Source organism: Sylvia atricapilla, chromosome W (assembly GCF_009819655.1).
Source record: "Sylvia atricapilla isolate bSylAtr1 chromosome W, bSylAtr1.pri, whole genome shotgun sequence".
NCBI classification, from domain to species: domain Eukaryota; kingdom Metazoa; phylum Chordata; class Aves; order Passeriformes; family Sylviidae; genus Sylvia; species Sylvia atricapilla.
Window position 1 is genome coordinate 10,437,671 of NC_089173.1, and position 22,587 is coordinate 10,460,257.

Genomic DNA, 22,587 nt, shown 5'->3' on the forward strand with positions numbered 1-22,587 from the left:
CAAACTTTGAAAATTCTGGGAAATATTTGTGCACATCTGTTTTCAAAATCTGATTGTAACTACGGACATCATCATTCTGAGGCCAGGTACAAGGCATGGGCACCCATGGGGTGGGAGGCTGTTCTTCTGAATATTGTTTATATTATTGTTAAGAAGCTACTCGATGAGTTTCAGTGCTGCTCACAGAGAACTGACACACTGGGATAGTCAAAAGGCTGTGAGGGTGGCAGTCCCTGTTGTGTGTTTTTTGAACAAATGAGAAACCACTACATCAATGACTGTCTCCCAGCAAAAGATATGACCAGTGTTAGAAACTTACACCAAATGTAGCCACAGCCACAAGTGCTGAAATGGTTGTCTGAGCACATCTTGCTCAGAACTTGCAAGAATCCCTTTTACTTTGAGAAATTCCTGTGTAGGAGGAAATGATTTGGTGCAGATACATATGTCTATTAGCCTGTCAGAATAATTAGATTGTTTATTGCTTATTTCTTTGTTAGTATGTTTGATATGAATCTATTCATCTACAGAAATGAGAAGTACAGCACAGAGAAACTATATTCGATGTTTGCGGTGGTGCCTGTGTCGCCAGTCCGGCCAGCCCTGGCACCACAGCAACAGAGCGATCTTGGCTTGCCAGGAGTGAAGCATGGCTGTGGCAGGAGGAACGAAAGGAGGGACTCTCGAGGGGTAGATCCAAACGAGTTTATTGGAGCTTCGGATGTGGAGTCCTCACCTCGGGACACCAGCCTCAGAGAGACCACGAGGGTCTTTGTGCAGCAACTTTTAACAGGGGGTGTTACACGGGAGGGTTCAACCAGGGTCCAATGGGGTACAGTAAGGGTGTGGCTCTTAGCATAAAAGACAGGTGAAACAACCACACAGGGAACAATGGGAGGGGGAAGCCTGGATCCAGCCCAATCACTTGATGCCTTCCCTGGAACTTTCTGGACTCAGGGAGAGGCCCCCAGAGTGACAGACAGGACCAGGAGGTTATATAACCAATGATTGACATATAACCGAGACTGGGGAAAACCACATAGGGAGGAACATGGGGGGTTACAAAGAACAAACCATTACAGAAATCAGATTCAACAAATCATGAACATTAAACATAAATAGACACACCACCACAGATGTTTATTTCGAAGCATTGCTCTTTATAGAAAGGAAAACAAGGTAACTCTTCTGAAAGACCTCTGATATGGAGGAATCCTTTGAAATTTTGGCAATGCTCTGTCAGCACAGTAACTGAAAATCTGTACTGATATAGATGAGAAAAATCTCAAGTTCTTTTTCTAAAAGACCATCAGACTAAGACAGACTCTAGGCAAGAATGACAGGTTGATCAAATCAGTCAGACAAAACAGAGAGCTCTTAAATATAACAAGTCTATGCTAATATTCCTTGCTAGGCATTCCAAGATTTTATTTCATGTATCAGATGACTTGAGAAATGCTGCAGAATTGTGTGCATCTCTGTGTTAATAATCTATCATGCCTTATTACTGAAAAGCCCAGAGTAAAGGAAGAACCTACCACAAAATGAAAAACTTTCAGCATACATAAAGTCAAACAGCTCTTATGTAGGAGAATGGCTAGCTGCAAGAGGTCACGTAAACAATCTGCAGCTGGATAGCAACAGGATGCTGGTCAGCCCTTATCTTTATAGTCAGGGGCACAGTGTCTGTGGGTGTAACTTCTGGACAATATCAAAATGTGTAACAGGAACCACAGGAATGCAGAAGTGAGAGTTAGCTAACGCTTTATCATATAACCAATAGTAAGCTTGCTTTAGGACTATGCATGAACTTATTAGGTATGCTATAAATTGTGTAAACTCTTCTAAATAAACTGAGTCTTGCTGATTAGTTGTATCGATTGCGGCATTTCTCCCACTGACCGCGACACTCTTGCAAAAAGGAGATACATAACATGAGGAATACTTTTACATCTGCTGTAACCGTTCAGTAGTTACTTTAATTTAACACAATTTCTTAGAGAACATTGAGATTAAAAAAAAAAAAAAAATAAACTCCAAACCTCTCAGGCAATAAGTCCAGCATGGAAGTTTCAAGCCCACAGAACCAACTTGCAATTTACAGATATCATCTACTGTTTTCCAACCTCTCATCTTCACAATTATTGTTAGCCCACATAAGAAGAAATGAACAAACTCAACTATTATAAAATTCTCTCAGATATCAATGGTCTCTTTTCACTTTTAAGCCTATAAACCTAAAACAAATACAACAAAAAGACAGTTATTTTTCTGATATAGCTTTTTAATTCTTTTTCAACCTAGCCACTTTGCTTTCATGTTGTAAAGTTCAGGTATGCATATTAACCACTGGAACCCAAAAATACCTCTGATGTCTCTATTACTGTACATTTAATCCTTTTCAGACTAAACACAGTGACCTGAGAAACTTTTACAATTACTTTCAGGCAGCTGAATATGAAAATTCAGCTAAAGTCTCCTCCCTTCTCTCACTGTCACATAAACATTTAGGGCTTGACTCTTAGGAACTTAACACAGCAATCTAGAACTAAGAAGTTTTAAAGTTTTTTGTTAAAAACACCTGCCTTAGTATAATCTATGGTGAGCTTATTGCAACAGTAGACTTGGTAAGAATACTAAGAAATATCTGTTTCCGTAGCCCTGAGCTCTCTTGTTATGACTGGCTCTTGGTTTAAGCAAGCAGTGAACACAGGAAATGGTTGTGTCCCAAAAGTTTACCTTCTAGTAAGTCTCTTGCCAGACCTGGTTCTGCCCCTGTGGACCGAACAAAGTCTGACAGGACTGCATCCATATCAAGAGTCATGTGATCATTCAGAGGTGCTGCCAAACATGCAGCAGCAGGACTCACTGGCTGGCTAAAAGGTCTCCATCTGCCAAGGAGAAAAAGATACAGGGTTTAGAATATACTCCCAGGTGATGTAAACAACATTTTTTCTCTATTCCCTAAACAAGACTATTAGAAAAGCTAAAATATTCAAATTGCAACATATTAAAATAAACAGCATTTGTCATCCATCTCTGCCTTAGCCTAGAGCTGATGATCACTCACACTGGAAGGTTTTCTCTATCTTAATATTTCATATTTTTATTGATTTTTCTTATGTGCAGCTCATAAATAGCTTTACAAATTAACTCCAATTCAGCTAAACACAAGATCAGTTTATTAAAAGCACAATCACCAGATCATTGTCATTGTTCATGAACTGAGGTTTAGCAAGGATTTAAATGTCTAGAGCTCTTTTGCCTTATTAATACTAACACACACACAGAGCAGGGCTTAGGATTTGTTCTTTTATTTGCCTTGCCAATACAGCTTCTGTAATTTATAGATTCTGGCTGGGATGGAGTTAATTTTCTTCTTTCCTGTTCGAGGAAATCAGTGGCTAAACCAGTGTTCATAACAGCTGATATTACAGTGATTTATGATGTTTATTTGTTTTATTTCCTTTTATTAGTGACCAATGCTGTAGCTGCTGAACAATTTTTACTGTGTTTATGAGCAGTCTCTGGGGGACAATCTCACCAGTGTGCTCTCCTGGGGGCACGATCACCCAGGCACCTGTTAGGAAGCAGATCATGTTTTGCCCCAAGTGAAATGTGACAATGTCTGGCATGGGAATTTATATTGCCAAATGTATGGCCAACAAAAATATATCTGTGCTACTGCATTTTGCATCTTCTTTTCATTCCTGAAAACAGGAACCTCCTCCTCCTCCTCGGCAATGCTCTTTACAAACATAAAATAGAAATTAAAGCAGGCACCACAAGAGGAGTTCATGCTAGACGAGCTATTAAAACAGCTGGAATTTAAAACACAGTCATCCTAAGCATATTTCCATCCTTCAACCCTGCCTGCACTGCTGCTGAAACAGTGCAAAGCAAAGGAAACAGGATGAAATTAAACAATACACAAGGTAAGGAAAAGCATATGTTTTAGTTTCATGCTTGTTATTCACTGGTCAAAGTTTACCTTTGAGCATGAATTGGATTTTTCCTGTTGATTCCTCCTCACAGGCTCGGTTGCAACTTTACCTCGTGCCAAGGGGAAGGACTGGCATGGAGATTTTCTACTGGCAGCAGATGATGTTGGTTGGCTCTTGCTTCCACCACAGCTACAGGGAAATAAACTGTGAAAGAAATTGGAATCCAATTAATTTCACTGTCTCCTACCTGAAACAGTCCTTTCCTCCTTCATGTGTAGTTACCTGGTTATACTTAGCCTGAAAAATTGAATGCCTTTGCTTTCTTAGACATTGCCTTTTTCTTCAAGTACATATCCCTGCTACAATGCAAATAGCATTTACCTTCTTTCTCAGGGGGGTGGGGTCCTTTTCAGCCTTATCCATGGGGACTGACCACTAAACCAAACTTAGTCCAACAAACTAAAACTTTGTGGGATATAAAATCACAGAACCATAGAACTATTACAGTTGGAAGATACTTTTAAGATCACAGAATCAATGAGGCTGGAAAAGACCTCTGAGATGATCAAATCCAACCCATGATCTGACACCACCTTTTCAACTAGACCATGACAGTAAGTGCCATGTCCAGTCTTTCCATAAACATCTCCAGGGACAGTGACTTCACCACCACCTCCCTGAGCAGCCCATTCCAATTTTCATCAAGAAACTCCTCCTGATGTCCAACCAGAACCTCCCCTGGAGCACCTCAAAGTCATGTGCTCTTATCCTGTCCTGTTGCCTGGGAGAAGAGTGACACCTGTCTCACCACAACCCTCTTTCAGGCCAGAGCAGTAAGGTGCCCCTCAGCCCCTTTTTCTCCAGGCTAAACAACTCAAGCTCCCTCACAGCTCTTCATCAGACCTGTGCCCTGTGGATACCAATTCCATGGTTTTCAAAACAAAAGTAGATTACACTGTTGATAATTCCACCCATTTCATGCTCTTTTGGCCTCTACACTGTACCACCATACATTTCACATCTTTTATACTATTTATACAAATGTATCATTATGTTTAGGCCACATGAGGATAGCAGGGGAGGTGATCTTTTCCTCTCTATTCAGTCCTGGCGAGACTTGTCTGGAATATTATGTCCATTTCTGGATCCTCAACACAAGAATGACATGGACATGTTGGAGTGAGTCCAGTGAAGGACCACAAACTGCAGTGGATCACCTCTGTGCAGAAACACTTCTAAAAGGTAATCCTAATGAAGAAGTACTAACAGAAGGACAGCTGGAAATACTGAGGAGAGTAGTTTAAAAGGAATGCAGATTTTTTTGAAAGAGAACTACCTAAATGGATTATGGCCAAATTTGACATCTAAGCTCTGTCTCAACTGAATCTGTTCCAATGCAAATGCAGGACAAAAATGCTACTTTTATTTTTAACAAACACTCATACATAGATACACTGTGCTCAACAGCACTAATCTGTACAAAAAGATGACCAGAAACTGAATACAACTAATTTCTTTGGTGACTACAAGAAAGAACAAAATCAATCTCAGCCAGCAGGATGGAAACATATGGATCAAAACTAAAGGAACCTGCCAGAGATGATACAAAGCATTGGTGCATTTCAGATCACCACCAGAAGTGACTCAGTAGTATAATGAGTGTTAATTTAAAATGCACCAGCTGGGCACTCAAGTACAGTCACTGTGTGGGGGCTGGAGTGCTGATAAGTTTGAGGAGCTGAAGTGTGGATCAGCTTAGAGAAGTAAATTCATGAGCTGTCTCAGAATCAGTATTACTTCAGTATTTTCAACAGTAAAAACTCACATCCTTCTCAGAGCAAAAGGCAAGCGCAATCTCTGCATTTATGTCACCATCATCTCAAGATTACCACATAGAATCTACATTCTGGAAGTAAAGAGTTGGCAGGATCCTCTCTGCATACGTTTGAACCAACACTGCTTTTTTTCCTTATGGAAGCTGTAAAAAGTAAGCAAAAAAGAAAATAAACAATAAATTCTAAAGGAGGCAGTGACTCAGAAGGCAGGTGGCTCTCAGACCCACTTCTCCCCAGACAGACTTGGTCTCTCCTCACTTGAGGAACCATCAGCACCACCTTTGCTCTCCATACCTTGTCAAAGCATTAACACAACTTTCACTTCAAATACACACGCGGAGCAGATCTAACACCTCCTTCACCTCACACCATCTGTCCACGAGCACCACTCCTCCCCTGGGTAACACCACAGACACATGCAGACACCTGCAGTTTTCATTTCAGATGACTCACACATGACACACAAATGTCACTTGGCACTGAATGGAAATTCAAACATCTTGGCCACCAAAACACAGCAAGACCTGGCTTTTCACTCACTTTCTGGCCAAACTTCTTCCCTAATTTTTTTTTTTAATCTATACAGTGCAAATACAAGAGGCAGTGGAATTGGATAATTTGTTTTATATTATAAGAAAAAGCATTTTTAAAGTATTTAAAGAGGAGATACTGATTACTTTGAAATTTTAAGATGGGCTAATATGACTTGAAATCAATTTAGTATAATCTCAGGTACATCTGATCTTTTCTTCTCCTTTAAGTACCTCTCTCTCAAAGCTGAGCCATACTTGGAAGTAAACAGTCTTCACCTGAATCTAAATTTAGCTTCTTCAAAACCAAATAGCTTCACCCAGTTAAATGATATGAAGATTATTTTTTTTTCCTAAAGAACTTAAAGGAGATGTACAGGGCTACCTAATGAAGCAAAAGCAACCATGTTAAAACAAATCCTATCCCATGCATCCAGAACAGACACAGCTGACAAAACCAAAGTGAGGAACAGAGAGAAAACAGCAGACACTGGAAGAATCCTCAAGAAGACAGAGTGACTAAGCTGCAACTACGGTCTTTCACTTTCCCAATTTTCAAAGAAAGGATGAAATAAGCACCATCAATAAGATGCACAGTCTTTGTGCTCTGGGAAACCAATGGAGAGACACCCAGTGACTGCATTAAACCAGTTACCCCCAGCTGTTCTTATGTCCCTGCAGTGTGACAGGGCTCAAGGCCTGTTTAACATCACTGCTGGCTCTCAGCTGCTCTGGCAACGCACAAAGGTGCCGTCAGCTCCTGGATGCAATGTTCCTGCTACTTGGGCTGCCTGTGAGGGCAGAAACACCCTCTTTGTGCACTTGTTGTGGTTTGAAAACAAACCAAGTGAGAGGATCTAAGTCAGAAATACAATTTAATGAGAAGCAAAGGAAAATAAAATAAGATAAAATAAAATAAAATAAATGCAACGATAAAAAAAAAAAACAACAAAAAACCAAAAAAAAAAACCCAACAAAAAACAACAAAAAAAACAAACACACGAAAACCACTGACAGAGTCAGAATACAACCTGAGCAGGGTGATGGAAGCAGTCCAGACGAGGTGGTCTTCCTGAAGCAGTGATCTCGTAGAAAGGTCTGGTAGCTCCAGTCCTCTGGGAATCCAGTGGGTGAGGACTGCTTCTTCTGTCCCAAATCCCAGCTTATATCCAGGTGAGAATGCTTGGCTCCTCCCCGTGGGCCGAGCATCTCACAATGGGATGATGAGTCATACAGGAGGTCCTTGATGGCCCATTAAAGAGAGATAACTCCCGGAGGGAGTTATCTATGAGTCATGCACAAGGCATTGATGGGCCATTAACTGAAGATGGTGATAGAATACATCCTAAACTACAACCCAGGACAGTACTTCAAAAGTAATTCTTCCTGACAGGCCACAATTGATGGGAAATGCCATAGTTCTAAATTACTGACAATATTATGAAATTAAACCACTCTTTATTAGTTTAAATTATTAAAGGAAAAATCTATAATTAAACAATCAAGTTCAGCAGATATTTGTTTAGGGGAAGAACAGCAGCTTTAAGGGAAGTGGTGGTTAATGCAGACTACTTAAGAAAGTGGAGATGGTATTTTTTCTAACTGGATTCAAAGGCATTAGTTGAAGAAGCCAAATCAATGGTAATTTCCTAACAAAAGGTTACTGTGAACTAGACCTGATGGCAAAGTGGGGCATTTATATGTTAAAATGTGGACTCACAGAACACTGGAAAATTACAGGACAGCATTTGGAAAGGACCATCTACCTTCTCCAGTCTAAAATATCAGAGTTTTGGAACAAAAGGAGAAGAACAAAAAAAGACAAAAAGTAAAAGCTCAAATCAGATATTATTACTAAGGTTTTATCTACACAATGGAACTCAGGAAAATTAACCCAACTAATTTAACTGGATTTGTTTCTATATCCAATAAATTCCTTTGGAAACACTTTCATCTGTGAATAAAATCATGGCCTTAATTTGGTTTGGCTCATCTTGCCTTCAAAATGAGTTAAACTGAATTCACTGGAGGCCACTTCAGTTATGAATGGGATAGTGCTCACAGGGACTTGGTAGAATTTAAGCTGCCCCCTTTAAATTCCAACATTTTGTTGATTTGCATCAATTTTCCCTGGTATCTTGGGTAGACAAGTCCTGAACAGATACATTAGACACAGAGGTGGAAAAAAACACAAAGAATCCTCAGCTCTGTGGGAACCATCAAAGAAGAGCTGTCCAAGACAACTGTTCAAGTACTTCAGGTCCAGTTCTAGGATAAATACCATCAAGGTTCAGGCACCAACTGGGAAGTATTTTAAAAATGCATCTATATTTCAATTTTCAGAAATGCTATTTAAAGTCTCTACTATTTGCTTACATATTTGAATTATTTCAAGCTAAAAGTATAATGAAGGACACAACTAAATTATTTTTAGATGAGATTTTTACAACTGTATTTTCATGGAGTTTCAGAGGGGTTTCATAACTCCATTTTTCTTACTTAAGAGTGATTACATTCGCAGAAGGAGAAAATGTCCCAGATAACCAAGAAGTCCATAGAAACAGGGCTCCTGAACTGGAATAAACCAAGCAAGAGACATAGCCTTTTCAGATAAGGATCTTCTACATCCCTGCATGAGTATTTTTTCAGGATAAAACACCACCAATGCTATAGCATTGTTTTTTCAAACAAGAAAACATGATATAGATAACAAGATAAAACTTTTTATAGAGAACGAATGTAAGGTCAATTACAATGTTTCCCTTATTTTATTCACAAGGGCTCTCTCATAGTGTGTTAATTGTATTCTAACAGAAAGCAGCTGTGCAAAGGATAAATGTAATGCCACTGATAAAGTCAGAATTTCTCTGAAACAAATACCTTAATATTAAAACAAATTCAACTATTAATTATTCTTTTATCTATGAGAGCGATAAAGACATAGGCAGTACTATATTGCACTGGAAAAATGAAAATTAGGCTTTCAGATGTTAATCTGAGGCCTCTTATGAAGTACAGTTTCACTAAGTAACATGCATCTCCTTTACTAGAATATATCTCCAAAGAAGCAACATGAATAAATTAGACTTCTTCCTCATTTGAATTTTCTCCCTATTTTCCCCCTCATTTGTCCCAATACAGCAAGATCATCTTATACTGAAATATTGAATATATTTCTCCAAATGCCATCCTTCTTTCTAATACAGATGGTGTGGTGGCCAAAACTCTAATCTTAACACAGCTTTCTCTCCCAAAACATCTATCATGTACTCGGCCTGCATAAAATTAACTTCAACGCATGAACAGCACGCATTCTGAACAGCCATTTCTGGATATCTATAACGTGGAGTTCCATTACTTTTTTCCAAGTCAGCCTTGCATGTGGAGTGATGCACTTGGGCCTGTGGCACCACAAGAAGCCTTCAGCCCCATCAGCTGCAGCCCTTGAAGTTCCCAACATTTTGAGCTCTTTACCCTCGTTTCTCCACTGCGACGTCTGAAATCAATTGTCATGGCAACAGGAGGCTGAGCCGTCATTTGCGCTGCAGATCAGCATCCTGATCAGCCGCTGTCACCGGGGCCTGACCCCACTGCGCAGAGCACGCTCCAGAGGGGACACCCGGGTGAAACGGGAGACGAGGGCTCAAGCCCTGTCGCCTGCTCCTGAGGGGACACCCAGGTGACACCCGGGTGATACTGGAGCCATGGGCCCAGCTCAAGCCCTGCCCCACTCCTGAGGGGACACCCAGGTGACAGCCGGGTGACACTGGAGCCGCGGGCCCAGCCCAAGCCCTGCCCCTGAGAGGACAGCCGGGTGACACCGCTCAAGGCCAGCGGTGCCGGGTCCGGAGCAGTAAATAGACACGCAGTTGATTAAAGCTACCTTTAAGCGAGTGGTTCATTTGACGTACAATAGACTTTAAATTGGAGTTCCTTGAGGCAGATGTTGGATGGTTGTTATGCTGCTGGTTTTTGGTGAGGAAAATAATCCATTTTTGCCACAGTAGAAGGTATGAATAAGCAAAATTTTGTCCCCTGAGAAATCTGAAAGAAAAAAGAAAAAGCAGTAGAATAATAATCATTACACTTCTGCTATTTGAATAATAATAACTGCCAAAATAGACTTTACCTTTGCCCTTAGAAGCCTAATAGATACTACTCTTAATACAGATAAATTACCAGATATAGTCATTTGCATTAAGAATATTACTTAGGCACAACCCAGACAATTATTAAAAAAAGAATTATGAATGTACAAAAATATCCTTATGACTCTCCTACATGAAAATGGCACCTTGCACTTGGAATTTAACAGTTCTTTGTCCTAAAATTCATCAAATACAGTTTTGAAAGTTTGCTTCTCATAAGCTTCCAAAAACCTGAAGCAACGAACTAATGAAGAGATACTCAGAAGAAGACTCAATCAAGATAGCACTCTTTTTGATGAAAATAGATGAGCACATGAAGAAAGAAGGAACACCATTTCACAGGGTTTATTTATTTTTAAAAGATACAGCAGTTCCCTTTCCATATAATCTACTCCTATCTCCTAAGAATAAATCCTGTTGCTTGCAGATATATAATTCAATTACTATAAGCTTCACCTTATTATTCTAAAAGGCACTTGCAATCAGTTTTACTGTTTCTGGTTTTTTCATCCTTTCACAAAACTCATACAGTTGTAACTGGGCCCATGCCAATCAAAATCTTTTTATCATGGAAAACATTCCTTCTGATAATGCTTTTAAAGCAGGCAAAACTATAACAAGGTCCAGAATTTTTATGAATTTGTAAGAATTAGGATAAGAAAACAGGACATAACATTTCTTGTTATTTCCTAAAGTACATACACAGGTAACCAAATCTCAATAGATAATGGTTCCTATGCAAAAACTCCCAGTTTCCTGTGTGACAACTGAACTGTAACATGAGTTAAGTACCTAAATAAAAAAGTTTTAACTTCCCCAACTCTAACTCAGATGTATGTGAACTAACACATAGGAGTTAATAAGATTCCTACCTTATTTTTTTCTTCACTGTGACATATTTTCCTGCAAGAACCATAAATCTGACCAAAGTATTATCTTCAATTCTCTGTTGGAACTCACTTATGGATGTAGCACACCACAGATACTTTCACACTGAAGCAGATTATTTCAAAGTTCGTAACAGCATAAAGAGCATCATTTCATACATTGCAAAGGAAATGCAGTCAAACCACATTTGCCTGTGACCCTCTCTTTATCACCCTCAGGGAATTTAAAAAAAAAACCCAACTGTAAAACCATCAGGGGATAGAAATAATCATCAAGTGTAAATATGCCTCCACATTTCCAGCTATACAATATTGACAAACTGAAATATCTGCACTATGAAACTCCTGTTAGCTATCAGAAAATAACTAACAACTCTGATATCCAGCCCCCAAACCAAACAATGATGCTTCTGTCAAGGAGATGTAACTTTTATCGTTGCCCTGGAAATAAACAAGCAAAGTATATTCTTTTTTTTTAACACATATTAATAAAAAATGATTGAATTTTTATAGTTCTGTTCAACACATCTGCTGCACAGAGTAATAAACACTTTCCAACACTCAGCCTACTTTTTCTGTTGAAAGAGGACTCACTTATGTGCTTGCAGTAAAATTTTTTATTATATCACAATTTACCATTTAAAGTAAAATAAAAATTATTCCATTTAGCTTGTGGTTGCAAATAAGTTATCTAAAATATTACCATAGATACTGTAATGGCCAGGGCACAAGGACATGCACATAGCTCAGCCCTTTTCAGCCTTTTTCACACATGTATTGGAGCTTCAGCAGTTTATGATCAACCCTAAATACTGCTTACTCTGCTGTATTCCCCTGTATAGTGGGCCAAGAAACTGAAGAATGCTCTGTATATGACCCCAACTTGGTCTGTGACAAACTACACAAAGATATAAAAGCTCAGAATAAAATTATCACGAAATTTGAAAAGGTTCAGGATGGAATTTCAGTTGCAATTCTTTCATCATTTGGAGCACAAATTTTTGATTTATCTTTTTACCTTTGCATGGTCCCTGCAACAGCTTCTGTGTAAAGTCAGCAGAGAAAATGAAATGCAGACTGGAGATGCTACATACGTATTGCAAACCAAAGAACTCAATCTCCAACAGGTCTTTTGAAGGTAAGAGTCTGAGACAAAATCAGCTGAGGCCAGAGATCAGAGATGTTCTTTGTTAAGAATGAATATCCACAGTAACTCTCATTTTTCCCTATTTTTATCTGACATTTCAAAGCAGTCACTAACAAATAGCTGAAGAATCTTCCTCCACTCAGTTTCTAGAAATACCTCAATTCTCTCCCAAGATGCTCATGCACTGCTTGATAGTCTGTTGGATGTGGATCAGCTCCTCCCCAAGTGTGAGCACATCTCAAGTGTGCGCTTGCTTCCATTATTTTTGTTACATACAAGCACACTGAGGTAGCTGTAAATCCAGACATAAATCATCACCTTCTGTAACATCAGCTCTTTGTGCTTGGATTCTGTCAAGACTTGGCTTCTTCAGTGCAAGTTCTACATTCAGTACAAGGCCTTGCCCACTGCACACTGGTTCTTCACAATTTTTTATTTAGCTCAAGCAACATATGAGGGAAAAGATATATCTAATAATAGGGAAGCAATAATATTCAAGAAATAATAACAAGACCACCAGCAGGAAGGGATATTCATGATAAAGATGGCCACTATCAGTACTGGTCTTCTTAAAGACAAAGGACACATACCAAATAAATGATAATTCTATTCTAGCTATGGAACTGTGTCTATCTGTGCCCTGCAGATGTCTCTGTTGAAAACTATGGGGGGAAGGATGCAAAATTTGACACATAGCATCTGTCCACACCTCAGCTACAAAAAAGCCATGACTAGCTAATGTTTCATGATCTTGCAGATCCCTATGACAGTTGTTGTTCCCCAGAGTAAGGCAGCACCTTGATGATCTAACTTTTCAAAGACAAGTTCTTGAGCATAGTCTGAAATGCTGACACAAACTCAGTTTCTTTTTTTTTATCCTGAACCTTCATCACTTGAAATCTCTTTATAATGACTGCATGAGAAATACCTATTGCTTTATCTATGTCCTAAGTCTGTAGAGTCTGTCACAAGTTACTGATGAAGGAAAGGATTTCTCCTCCTGCTACGAAAAGGTCTTACTGTGACCAGTGTTCTTGCATGTGGACACATTTCTCTCTTTCCTGGCTTATGCCAGTTTGACTCAAAAATGTGTGCAGTGGATTGAGCTGACAGGGATATGAAGGCAGAAGCTTAAAGGACATCAAAAGTGTTAGCAGTATGAGCTCTGTATAAATAGTCTTACTGATACAAGTCTCCAAGCATCCTTTATCTTCTTGTACACAGAGATTAGAGGAAATCTCAAATGCTTAATTGTATGTCAAATGCACAGTCAGCGATTAAAGGTTCAGTATAGTCTTTAAAAATGGAGTCTGCGGCACGTCCATGCCTTGATGGAGACAATTCAGCTGCTATTTTAAACACAAGGCTTGACTGTCTGTTGCTCTGCATGTTACATTGTTCCTCGCATCAAGGCAAAACACATAATGGTGCTTTTTCCACATTCCTCTTAAAAATACTGATCCACTCAATTGGTTCATCCCACAGCTTCAGTGACAGACTGATGAGAAAGTTCTCCCTCTTACAACTACCCTAAAAATAGCAGCAGGATTGAACTTCTGGAATTCAGATTCTGTACAAAAAGCAAGCACTTGTAAATCCTCAGGTGCACATAAGATAGAAAGAATAGCAAGCTATGAGCAGGAATTTGTTTAACATGCTGGAATTCAGCAGAAGCTGGAATACCAGCTCAGTGTGTGCTGAGCTAAATGAGCTCCAGCAGGGAAGAACACACACACACAATGCAGCAAAACAGAACTGGGTAATTTCTCCCCAACCCTGAGACTCCCACCCTTATTTCTGTGAAGCACGATGTTCCTCAGTTACTGTATTTAGCTTAGAAAATGAAACTAAGTAGAATAGAAGACTTAATTCCTTTTCATCCTAAAAAACCCCTATCATTAAATATCTCCAAGATTTTAAATCAGCTAGAGATACAATTGAGGAAATAAAAATTTGAGACATGGCATCTAGAATGATTCATTTCACAACATTTTGAAGATACATAATGTAAGTATAGCAACTGTGTGTTTCACTTAGACTACATAAGTAGCTGAAAGTCGTGCAGTAGGAAAGTCATTTAGTGAAATGAATGTGAAATTATCTAGTATTAAGAATGGTTGTTCACAAAACAATTTTGTAAAATGCCCTAAAGAGTTAGAAAATTCCCTCTTTCATTTAGTCTAATAAATTTGGTAACACAGACTTAATTTTCTCTAGACATAAATAAGCTGTAACTGCCTCTAGAGTTATGATTTTTCCTGTAATTCAGGCAATATGAAAAATAATAATTAATAGGAAATACTCAGGCTAAACAAGGAGAACTAAAAGCTGATGAATCAAAGAAAGTATTAAAAGGAAACATGCAGCAGAATTGCACACACAAAAAAAGCAACAGCAACTAACAGATATTCCAAGTTTGATGTTAAAATAGACGAATTTCTGACCAAGTTCAACAGGACTAATGGATATTCAGCATCTCTAAGAAGTAGTCCATTGGTTCTAATTGCCACTGTCGTCATAATCTATTATTGCATTCTATGGAAAAGCAGGACATGGAATTAAATAGGACTGTACAAACTAGGAAACTCATAATGCCAGGAAAAAACATATGGAAAAGGCTATTGATTGCAAAATAGAGCCTGGGGGTGGGAGTATAAAGCCCTTCACTATGCTGAATATTAATGTCTACAAGCAACAGCTAAAAAAAAAAATAACAGTGCCTGCATTTTTTAAACTTATGTACCAAATTCACATATGAAAAGAGCACCTGTAAGCCAAATGAGGAACAATCTCTTCTGAAACAAGCAGCCCATCATGGACTCCCAGAGAGGAAAAAGAGAGGAAAATACAAAAGAATTTGCAGTCTCCTTGAGCCTTAGCTGACAAACGTGATGACAACATCATTCTGAGGAATTAGGACATGTTTGTAGAGCTTACTGCAAGCTTCAGCATATAAATATCTTACAATTTAATCTGCTGTCGCGAAAAATATTTATATATTTTTTAAACATTTGAAATTGGATTCTAAAAGGATTTCAGAAATACCTGTATTTTTCCCTGTATTTTGTCATAAAAGCCTTGGAAAGGTGACAGATACATTAAAAAATCCCTTAATCCAAAAAACTATTTTCTTTCATACATGCAATATTTTTTCTTTATTTTAAAGACATTGACCAAGTTCCTCTGTTTTGCTGCTGATCAGAAGCAAGATGCATAGCAGAGCTGATTGGGAGTTGTTGCTGATTATTTTTAGAAACAAATGTTTCAGCATTTTAGACAATACACACTGTCAATTTATTAGAAATTATTCAAAAACTCATGGCAGAAAATGGCTCTGCCTGACTAGCAGGGCTGCTTATTAGCCAGAAATGCAAGGAGGAGAGAGAGAATTCTGTTACTGTGGGTTCAGAATAAAAATTTGGGGATGTGGAGCAGGAACGATTTCAATTAAGATCTTTAAGTTCATTTAGGTTTTATATGAAGCACAAATGGCTGTGTGGGATGGAGGGAGAGAAAATTATTTGATGCAGGGAGTTGGTCCCACAACAACAGATCAGTAGTGTTTGGGGAGACAGATGCTCAACAGACAGACAAGTCTATAAGCCACACAAAAGGAATTGTAAAAAAAATCAACAAACCCCACCAAAAACAAACAAATAAAACAAAACTCCACAAAACAACAACAACAACCCCCTCAAGCCCCCCCCCCCCCCCCAAACAAAAAACTCAATCAAGAAAAGAAAAAACCATGAAAAAGAGTTTGCTTGATACCATGGTCCATCACCTGCATAAAACCCAACTATACAAGCTTTTCAGTTTGGTGGCTTAAAGAGTGACCAACCACAGTGCAAGAAGCAAAACTCATTTCCCCTGCTTAGCTTTGCAGAAACCAATTTGAAAAAACGATGGCTCTATTTTTCATGTCAGTCACTTTGCACTCAGTCAGTCAGTCTGCCAGACAGGCACTGTGTGCTGTTGTGGTTTAACCTCAGCCAGCAGCTGAGGTTAAACCCCACGCAGCTCCTCAGCTGCTCCCCCTCCAGCAGGACCAGGGTGAGAATTGGTAAAGGTAATAGCTGGAAAACTCCTGGGTTGAGATGGAGAGAGTTTTACAGGGAGAGCAAATCAAAACAAGGAATCAGTTTAGTGCTTCCCATGGTTGGGCAGGGCCCCATCACACAGAATGGTGGCTGGGGGAGACAAACACCATTACTCCAAATGTCCCCTCCCTTCCTTCTTCTTCCCCCACTTTATGTACTGGGCATGATGTCCCCAGGGTCTGGAACATCCCTGTGGTCAGTGAGGGGTCACCTGTTCTGGCTGTGTCTCCTCACAGCCTCCTGTGCACCCCCAGATCCCTCCTCAGCTTGGAAGTAGGAAAAGCAGGAAAGGCCTTGGCTCTGTGTGAGCCCCATTCAGCAATGACAAAATTATCCCTGATCATCAACCTTGTGCTCAGCACGATTCCAAAACACAGCCCCATACAGACAGTATGAAGAAAATTAACTCTAGCCCAGCCAAAACCAGCAGATGTGCAATATTCACTCACTTGAGTCAGCTTTTCTCTTCTGTACAAATGTTTGGGAAAAACCTCTTGCTATTCTGTTTGCTGAACCAGTTGATTAACCAGCAGTGTTCTCCATTTCATGACAGACAGAATGAGCTAATTTCTTGGAGCTGCAGTCAGTACACTGAAAGGCAAACTCTCTGTGGGGAGTTCATAATACTTGAAAATGGAAAAAGGTACAAGCTGAACTTTACTCGGTTGATAATAATTTGGTTTTTCAAGCACTAGCTTCAAAGTAAGAGTGGTATGTCAAGAAAAGAAGGTCACCACCATCAAACAATCAAATATTTAAACTTGGATCAGAACTAAACTCATGCCACAAGCATTTGTGTTTTAGTTAATATAGAAATGGGTCTGTTTATGTGCATTGTAATATAAGCTGTAGAGGAATGGCTAGCTGAGAGAGATCACGTAGACACGCTGCAGCTGGATAGCAGCAGGATGCGTAGTCAGCCCTTGTTATCTATATAGGCAAGGGCACCATGTCCTTGAGTGCAGCTGCTAAACAATATCAAGATGTGCAACAGGATGGGTAAGCAGAAGTTTGGAGGATAACTAACCACAGGAATGCAGAGGTGGGGGGAGTTAACGCTTTATCATGTAACCAATGGTGAGCTCGCTTTAGCACTATGCATGAGCTTCATTAAGCATGCTATAAATTGTATAAACTCTTCTAAATAAACTGAGTCTTGCTGATCAGTTGTATCGATTGCGGCATTTCTCCCGCCGACCGCGACAAATGGTGACCTCAACGAGATTAAAGTGAAAGGACCACGGTGTAGCAGTCCGGAGTTTTCGTTACAGTGGAGGCTTTGGTATTTAGACATACAGCACGACTTCCACTTTGCTTTCATGAGTGGGTCGGGTCTTGTAACAGACGCATTGTACCAATATGGCAGACGGTTACAAAAGACGTTTATTAAGTAAAAGGTTCAGGTTATATACCCTCGGGTCTTCTACTACGTCAAACAGGATATTGCCACACTTCCTGGGTTAGTAGTTGGAGTGGAAAAGTACTGGCACATGTTAGTAGAGGGTCTACATTCCTTTCAGGGGTAGCTTATCTTAAGAGGGGGTTGGGCTTGCTCTTTTCCTCTCCGTTACAGCCCGAAATCTTCCGCGCCGCCTGTCCCTATCCAACCACACCACGGCTAGTCGGCGGATGGGGAATGGATCCTTTTAGCAGCAGGGACAGCGAAAAGCATCAAGATGCCGCGCCCCGGACGACCTCAGCGGAGGGTCCGGCCGTAACATGCTGCCGAGACCTTGCAGGGCTGCAACAGCGCTGATGAAAAGGATGGAGAGGCAAGCAGCACATGATTTATTCTCTTGCTTTTTAGAAAAGCATCAGATTAAGGGCATAGATCTCTGTAAGGAGCTCCCGGGGATACTAGCCTATGGGTATGAACAGGGGTTCTTTCTGAATCCCCATACTATCCATGAACTAAGTGAGTGGCGCAGGTTTGGTGATAAGTTACGGGAAGCCCAGCACATCCAGCCACCGCGCGCCGACACAAGTACAGCAGTAAGTTTGGAGGCTGGAGGCGGGACTGCCTGGTTTGAAAAGTGGAGCCATGGCGGTTTGCACTGAGTGGAGAGGACAACTGCGGTAAGCTGAACTTGTGAAACAAAGAAACAGAAGGGAAAAGATATGGATAGAAAGTTTCAGGCAGCTACGTGGCTCCTCTCAAATATTTTAAGAGAGGTGAAACAATTAAGGACAATGACTAGCCCTATGGCCTAACAGAACAAAAGAGGACAAGTAGCCAGACCATTGCTCGTGTTTAGTGAGACAGAGTGGAGAAAATAGAAAAAATACTTTGGGACTGTATCATTTGGAGGTGGAAAAGACAGAAAAATGGCTCAGGAGTTCGGTGTGGTTTGGGAAAAATGTTTAATTACCTTGCGGACTTTCCCAGCTGAAAACAAAGGCTGCCGAGACTGCCTGACGGCTGAGATCACCATTCAGGCTTTTAACGGGACGAGGAATGACGCAGAGAGATGGAAAACTCCTCCAAGTTTTGCGAATTTTTTCAGTGTTTGTAACCCCTGTCCCGAGAAAGGCACAATGCCTGCCGCATTTTGCCAGACAATAGACCGCATGGCTTTAGGAGCGGAAGTTCTCTCGCCAGCTCCGAGAGCGAACTGACCGATCAGGAAGTGGCACAGCCGCCAGACCATGAGGGCGTGGTGAAACATGAGAGGTTGGGCGGAGCTGAGAGTGAAAGAGGGGCTGGCAGCGGGGATGACACAGGAGGGCAGAGTGCGAGGCGGAGACCAGAGCAATATGCAACTCAGAGACTACACAGCAACTATTATTTTCTTATGTATAACAATAATGTTTTCTGTGATGATCTCTATAGACTGGAGATTTTAAAAAAAGGAAAAAAAAAATACCACTTCTATAAATAGATTTCATCCAGAAGATATTTAGTTGTAAAGAACTTCTTGGGCAACTTCAAACAGTCCTGAACTGACCTGTGAATTTTCCCACAGCTAATGTGACTGAATATCCAATCCACATATACAAATCCACATCTGCTTGATTAAATTAGACTGTCAGTCTCGTGAAGTAAAGCCACAGCCAAATGGACCAAAATTATACAAACTATCTCCAGCAGGAGGTTAAAAATCTGGCTCTGTACCTTCTCTGTAATTCAAATGAGAGAATTTAAGCTCTCAAACAGAAAGACATTCAGAGAATTCATATTATAATTGAAATTGCTACTTAGAGATAAGCAGTAAATGTTCCCATAATACTTTACCTCTGGAAAGTCAGACACTTAATAGAATGCCACTCCAGCCTGTGTCACCCCTGAAAGCTGACCTTGGAAATCTTCCTGTCCTATCAGGCCTTCTACAAACCACTACAAGAATTTACTAAGGGACAGATTTGCTCACATTGTTCTCAGTTCCTTCCATGAACTAACCCATCTGTTAAACATTGAGATGAAAGCACACACACCTATGGGAGCAAAGGCTTCAGCAAGGGCCTTTTCTTTCCATGTGGAGACAAAAAGGTAAGGACTGAAGCTGTAGTGCATCAGGTTTCTTACTGGAGAAACCTGGCTGAAATATACCTGAACTGCTGGAACTGTATCACTTTGCCTTGCTAACACAGAACAGCAGCAATGAAGTAATGTTTGCAATGGAAAGACTGCAGACAGGTGTTCTGGGTTGACCTGCCTCCTATCCCATATATCCCATATCTTGGATACATTGTTGTGTCTGGCAGCTGCCCCTCCCTCTCTGGTGGGGGCCTGCAGCTTTTTGCTTTTGCTTTTGCTGCTGCTGTCGGCTTTTCTGCTTCAGCTTTCTAGCTTGGCTGCCTTGCTTCGCTGCTGTTGTTTTTCTGCTGCTTTCTTTCTCTTTTTCTCTTTTCCTCTCTCTCTCTCTCTCCTGCTGCCCCTGCCGCTGGCTTTTTCGCTGCTTCTGTTTGGTTTTTTTTCCTTCCTTCCACCCCCCAAGGTTTGAACCGGCTCCGAACCTGACCTGACAAGTTGGAGAAGTCCCGGGTCTGCAAGAGACGCGTCACACCCTCCTCATTCACAGTAACCCTTTTCCCACTTTCGGTGTTGGGGAGTGTTCTTTTTCATTGTCAATAAACTGGTTTTTCCACTTTTCCTCCAAGGTATTTTCCTTCCCGAACCCAGGGCTGGGGGGGAAGGGGTGGTGGAGGTTTTGGTTTAGGGGACTCCTTTTGGAGGTTCTTCCCTAATTTATTCTAAGCCAGGACAACAGGTCAATAGACTCACAATGCCTTGGCTGAGCAGGAAAAATGGACAGCACGTATTGCTCTAAATAGTGCTAATGTGCTGAGGAAGAGCAGGGAGGAACTGAAGTCTCTTTCCTCCTCCTGCATCTCTATTTTAATCAGCCTGAAAAAAACACTGAAAAATTTTCAGCTCCCTGCTCATTGTAGGGAGAGGCATAAAGACAAAATTTGGGGTTTAGCTTCTATTTTTTGCTCTCCCTTCTGGGCCTTGGAAACTTTCTCCTGGGCATTACTAAGCTGGCTATGATGTCAAACAGCACATTGTATATACTATGTACTCTGAAGAGAAATAAAGAGAAACACTTAGGCTTTATACATCATTTGCAATGTGCCACAGCGTTTCAGTGAAGATAAAATATCCAGTATTCTTGCAGAAGGCCTTAAAAATAGAAAAACAGCCTTGTGATTGTGAAAGCTAGAAATAAACTTAATTACAATAGTACATCAGAAGCTGAACCAACAAGCATAAGCATGATAAGCCACATACAGTCCTGTGATCTTTCAAATTTATAAATAGCTGCAACGTTTCTCAGAAATAGAAGGCAGATGTCAATGCTGAAGGTGCCAATCTCTTCAGTTTTATCTGGACCCATCTATCTACTTTTGGTTAATAACAACACACAAGGATTAGCATGCTTCAAGGCCCACTTAATATCTATGAATCCACAGAATGAATAAGCAGTTCCATGTGTAGAAAACTTATTTAGGAAATCCTATCAATTTTGCGGGAAATTGTTCTGCAAGCAGCAGAGAGAAGGAAGCATCATTTTGGATTTCTGTCCTTTAATACCCTAAACTTGTGCAGTCACCAGCACATCCCAGAGTTAGCCCAGACATGTGTATGCACTTCTGTCAAGCAGTCTAACAAAGAAGTATTGTGCTAATTTCAGGGATTTTTTTTCTCCACTAGCCACACTTTCACAAAAGAGACAACTGGCTTCCTCTTGGGGGGCACCTCCTCTCAGTGCTAATTGTCACAACAATCAAAATTATATCTAATTGTCTCATCATAGCATTGAGCAATCCAGCAGATGCTTTCAGAATCAATGAAAAAATATTGAAATGTTTTCTTGTACATAGTAAAATCTGTGTTAACAACAACTGCTGAAAAGAGTGTAAATCTCTCTTAATTTCTGCATAAAGGGAAAGATCATTCCCTCACAAAATAAAATACCTCACCATAAAAATTTATCCAATTACTCACATAGCTTTTCAACCAAAACATTTAATAAGACACCCCTGTAATTCCTGCCTGTTTAATAAGACAAATAAGACATTTGGTAGTTTATTATACCACCAGTGCACAATTCACTTTTGTAGCAGAGCAAAAATAAATAACACAAATGAAACAGTCAAATCTCATAGCCTCCAGTGAAACAATATTTGGAATATAATTACATGCAGTACACATTTTGCAAAGGATGTAGACTCAGTTCCAAATTTAGCAAAATGTGACCAGGAAATAAGTGTCTGGGACTTCATCACAGTGTTTGTTTGACCTTTTTCAGTCATGAAATTTACTGTCTGCCAAACGTGGTTTCAGCTTATAAGAGTGTTAAGGCTCCTCTAGTCCTCTGTAAAGAATTAACTGCTCCATGAAGAGATGCTTTTACAATTTTGCTGGTCTAATTTACACTGTAACTTATTTTAGTTACTCAAAACTTTATTCTCTCTGGACAAAGTTTCCAAAGATTTTAAACATCCATGTGAAACAAATGATGTCAGTTTTTCATGCTTTAAATATACAGAGGTAG

At 40.1% G+C, this 22,587-nt stretch overlaps 1 protein-coding gene across 1 annotated transcript in view; it reads right to left on the reverse strand.

Annotated features, from left to right (window-relative positions):
* Nucleotides 1-22,587, reverse strand: part of LOC136373408 (OTU domain-containing protein 7A-like) — a 76,315-nt gene that overhangs the window by 48,687 nt on the left and 5,041 nt on the right. Inside the window, 3 exon segments of the mRNA XM_066338314.1 lie at nucleotides 2,740-2,891; nucleotides 3,992-4,148; nucleotides 10,221-10,353. Of these exon segments, the coding sequence (XP_066194411.1) occupies nucleotides 2,740-2,824 (85 nt within the window). The 5' untranslated portion in view covers nucleotides 2,825-2,891; nucleotides 3,992-4,148; nucleotides 10,221-10,353.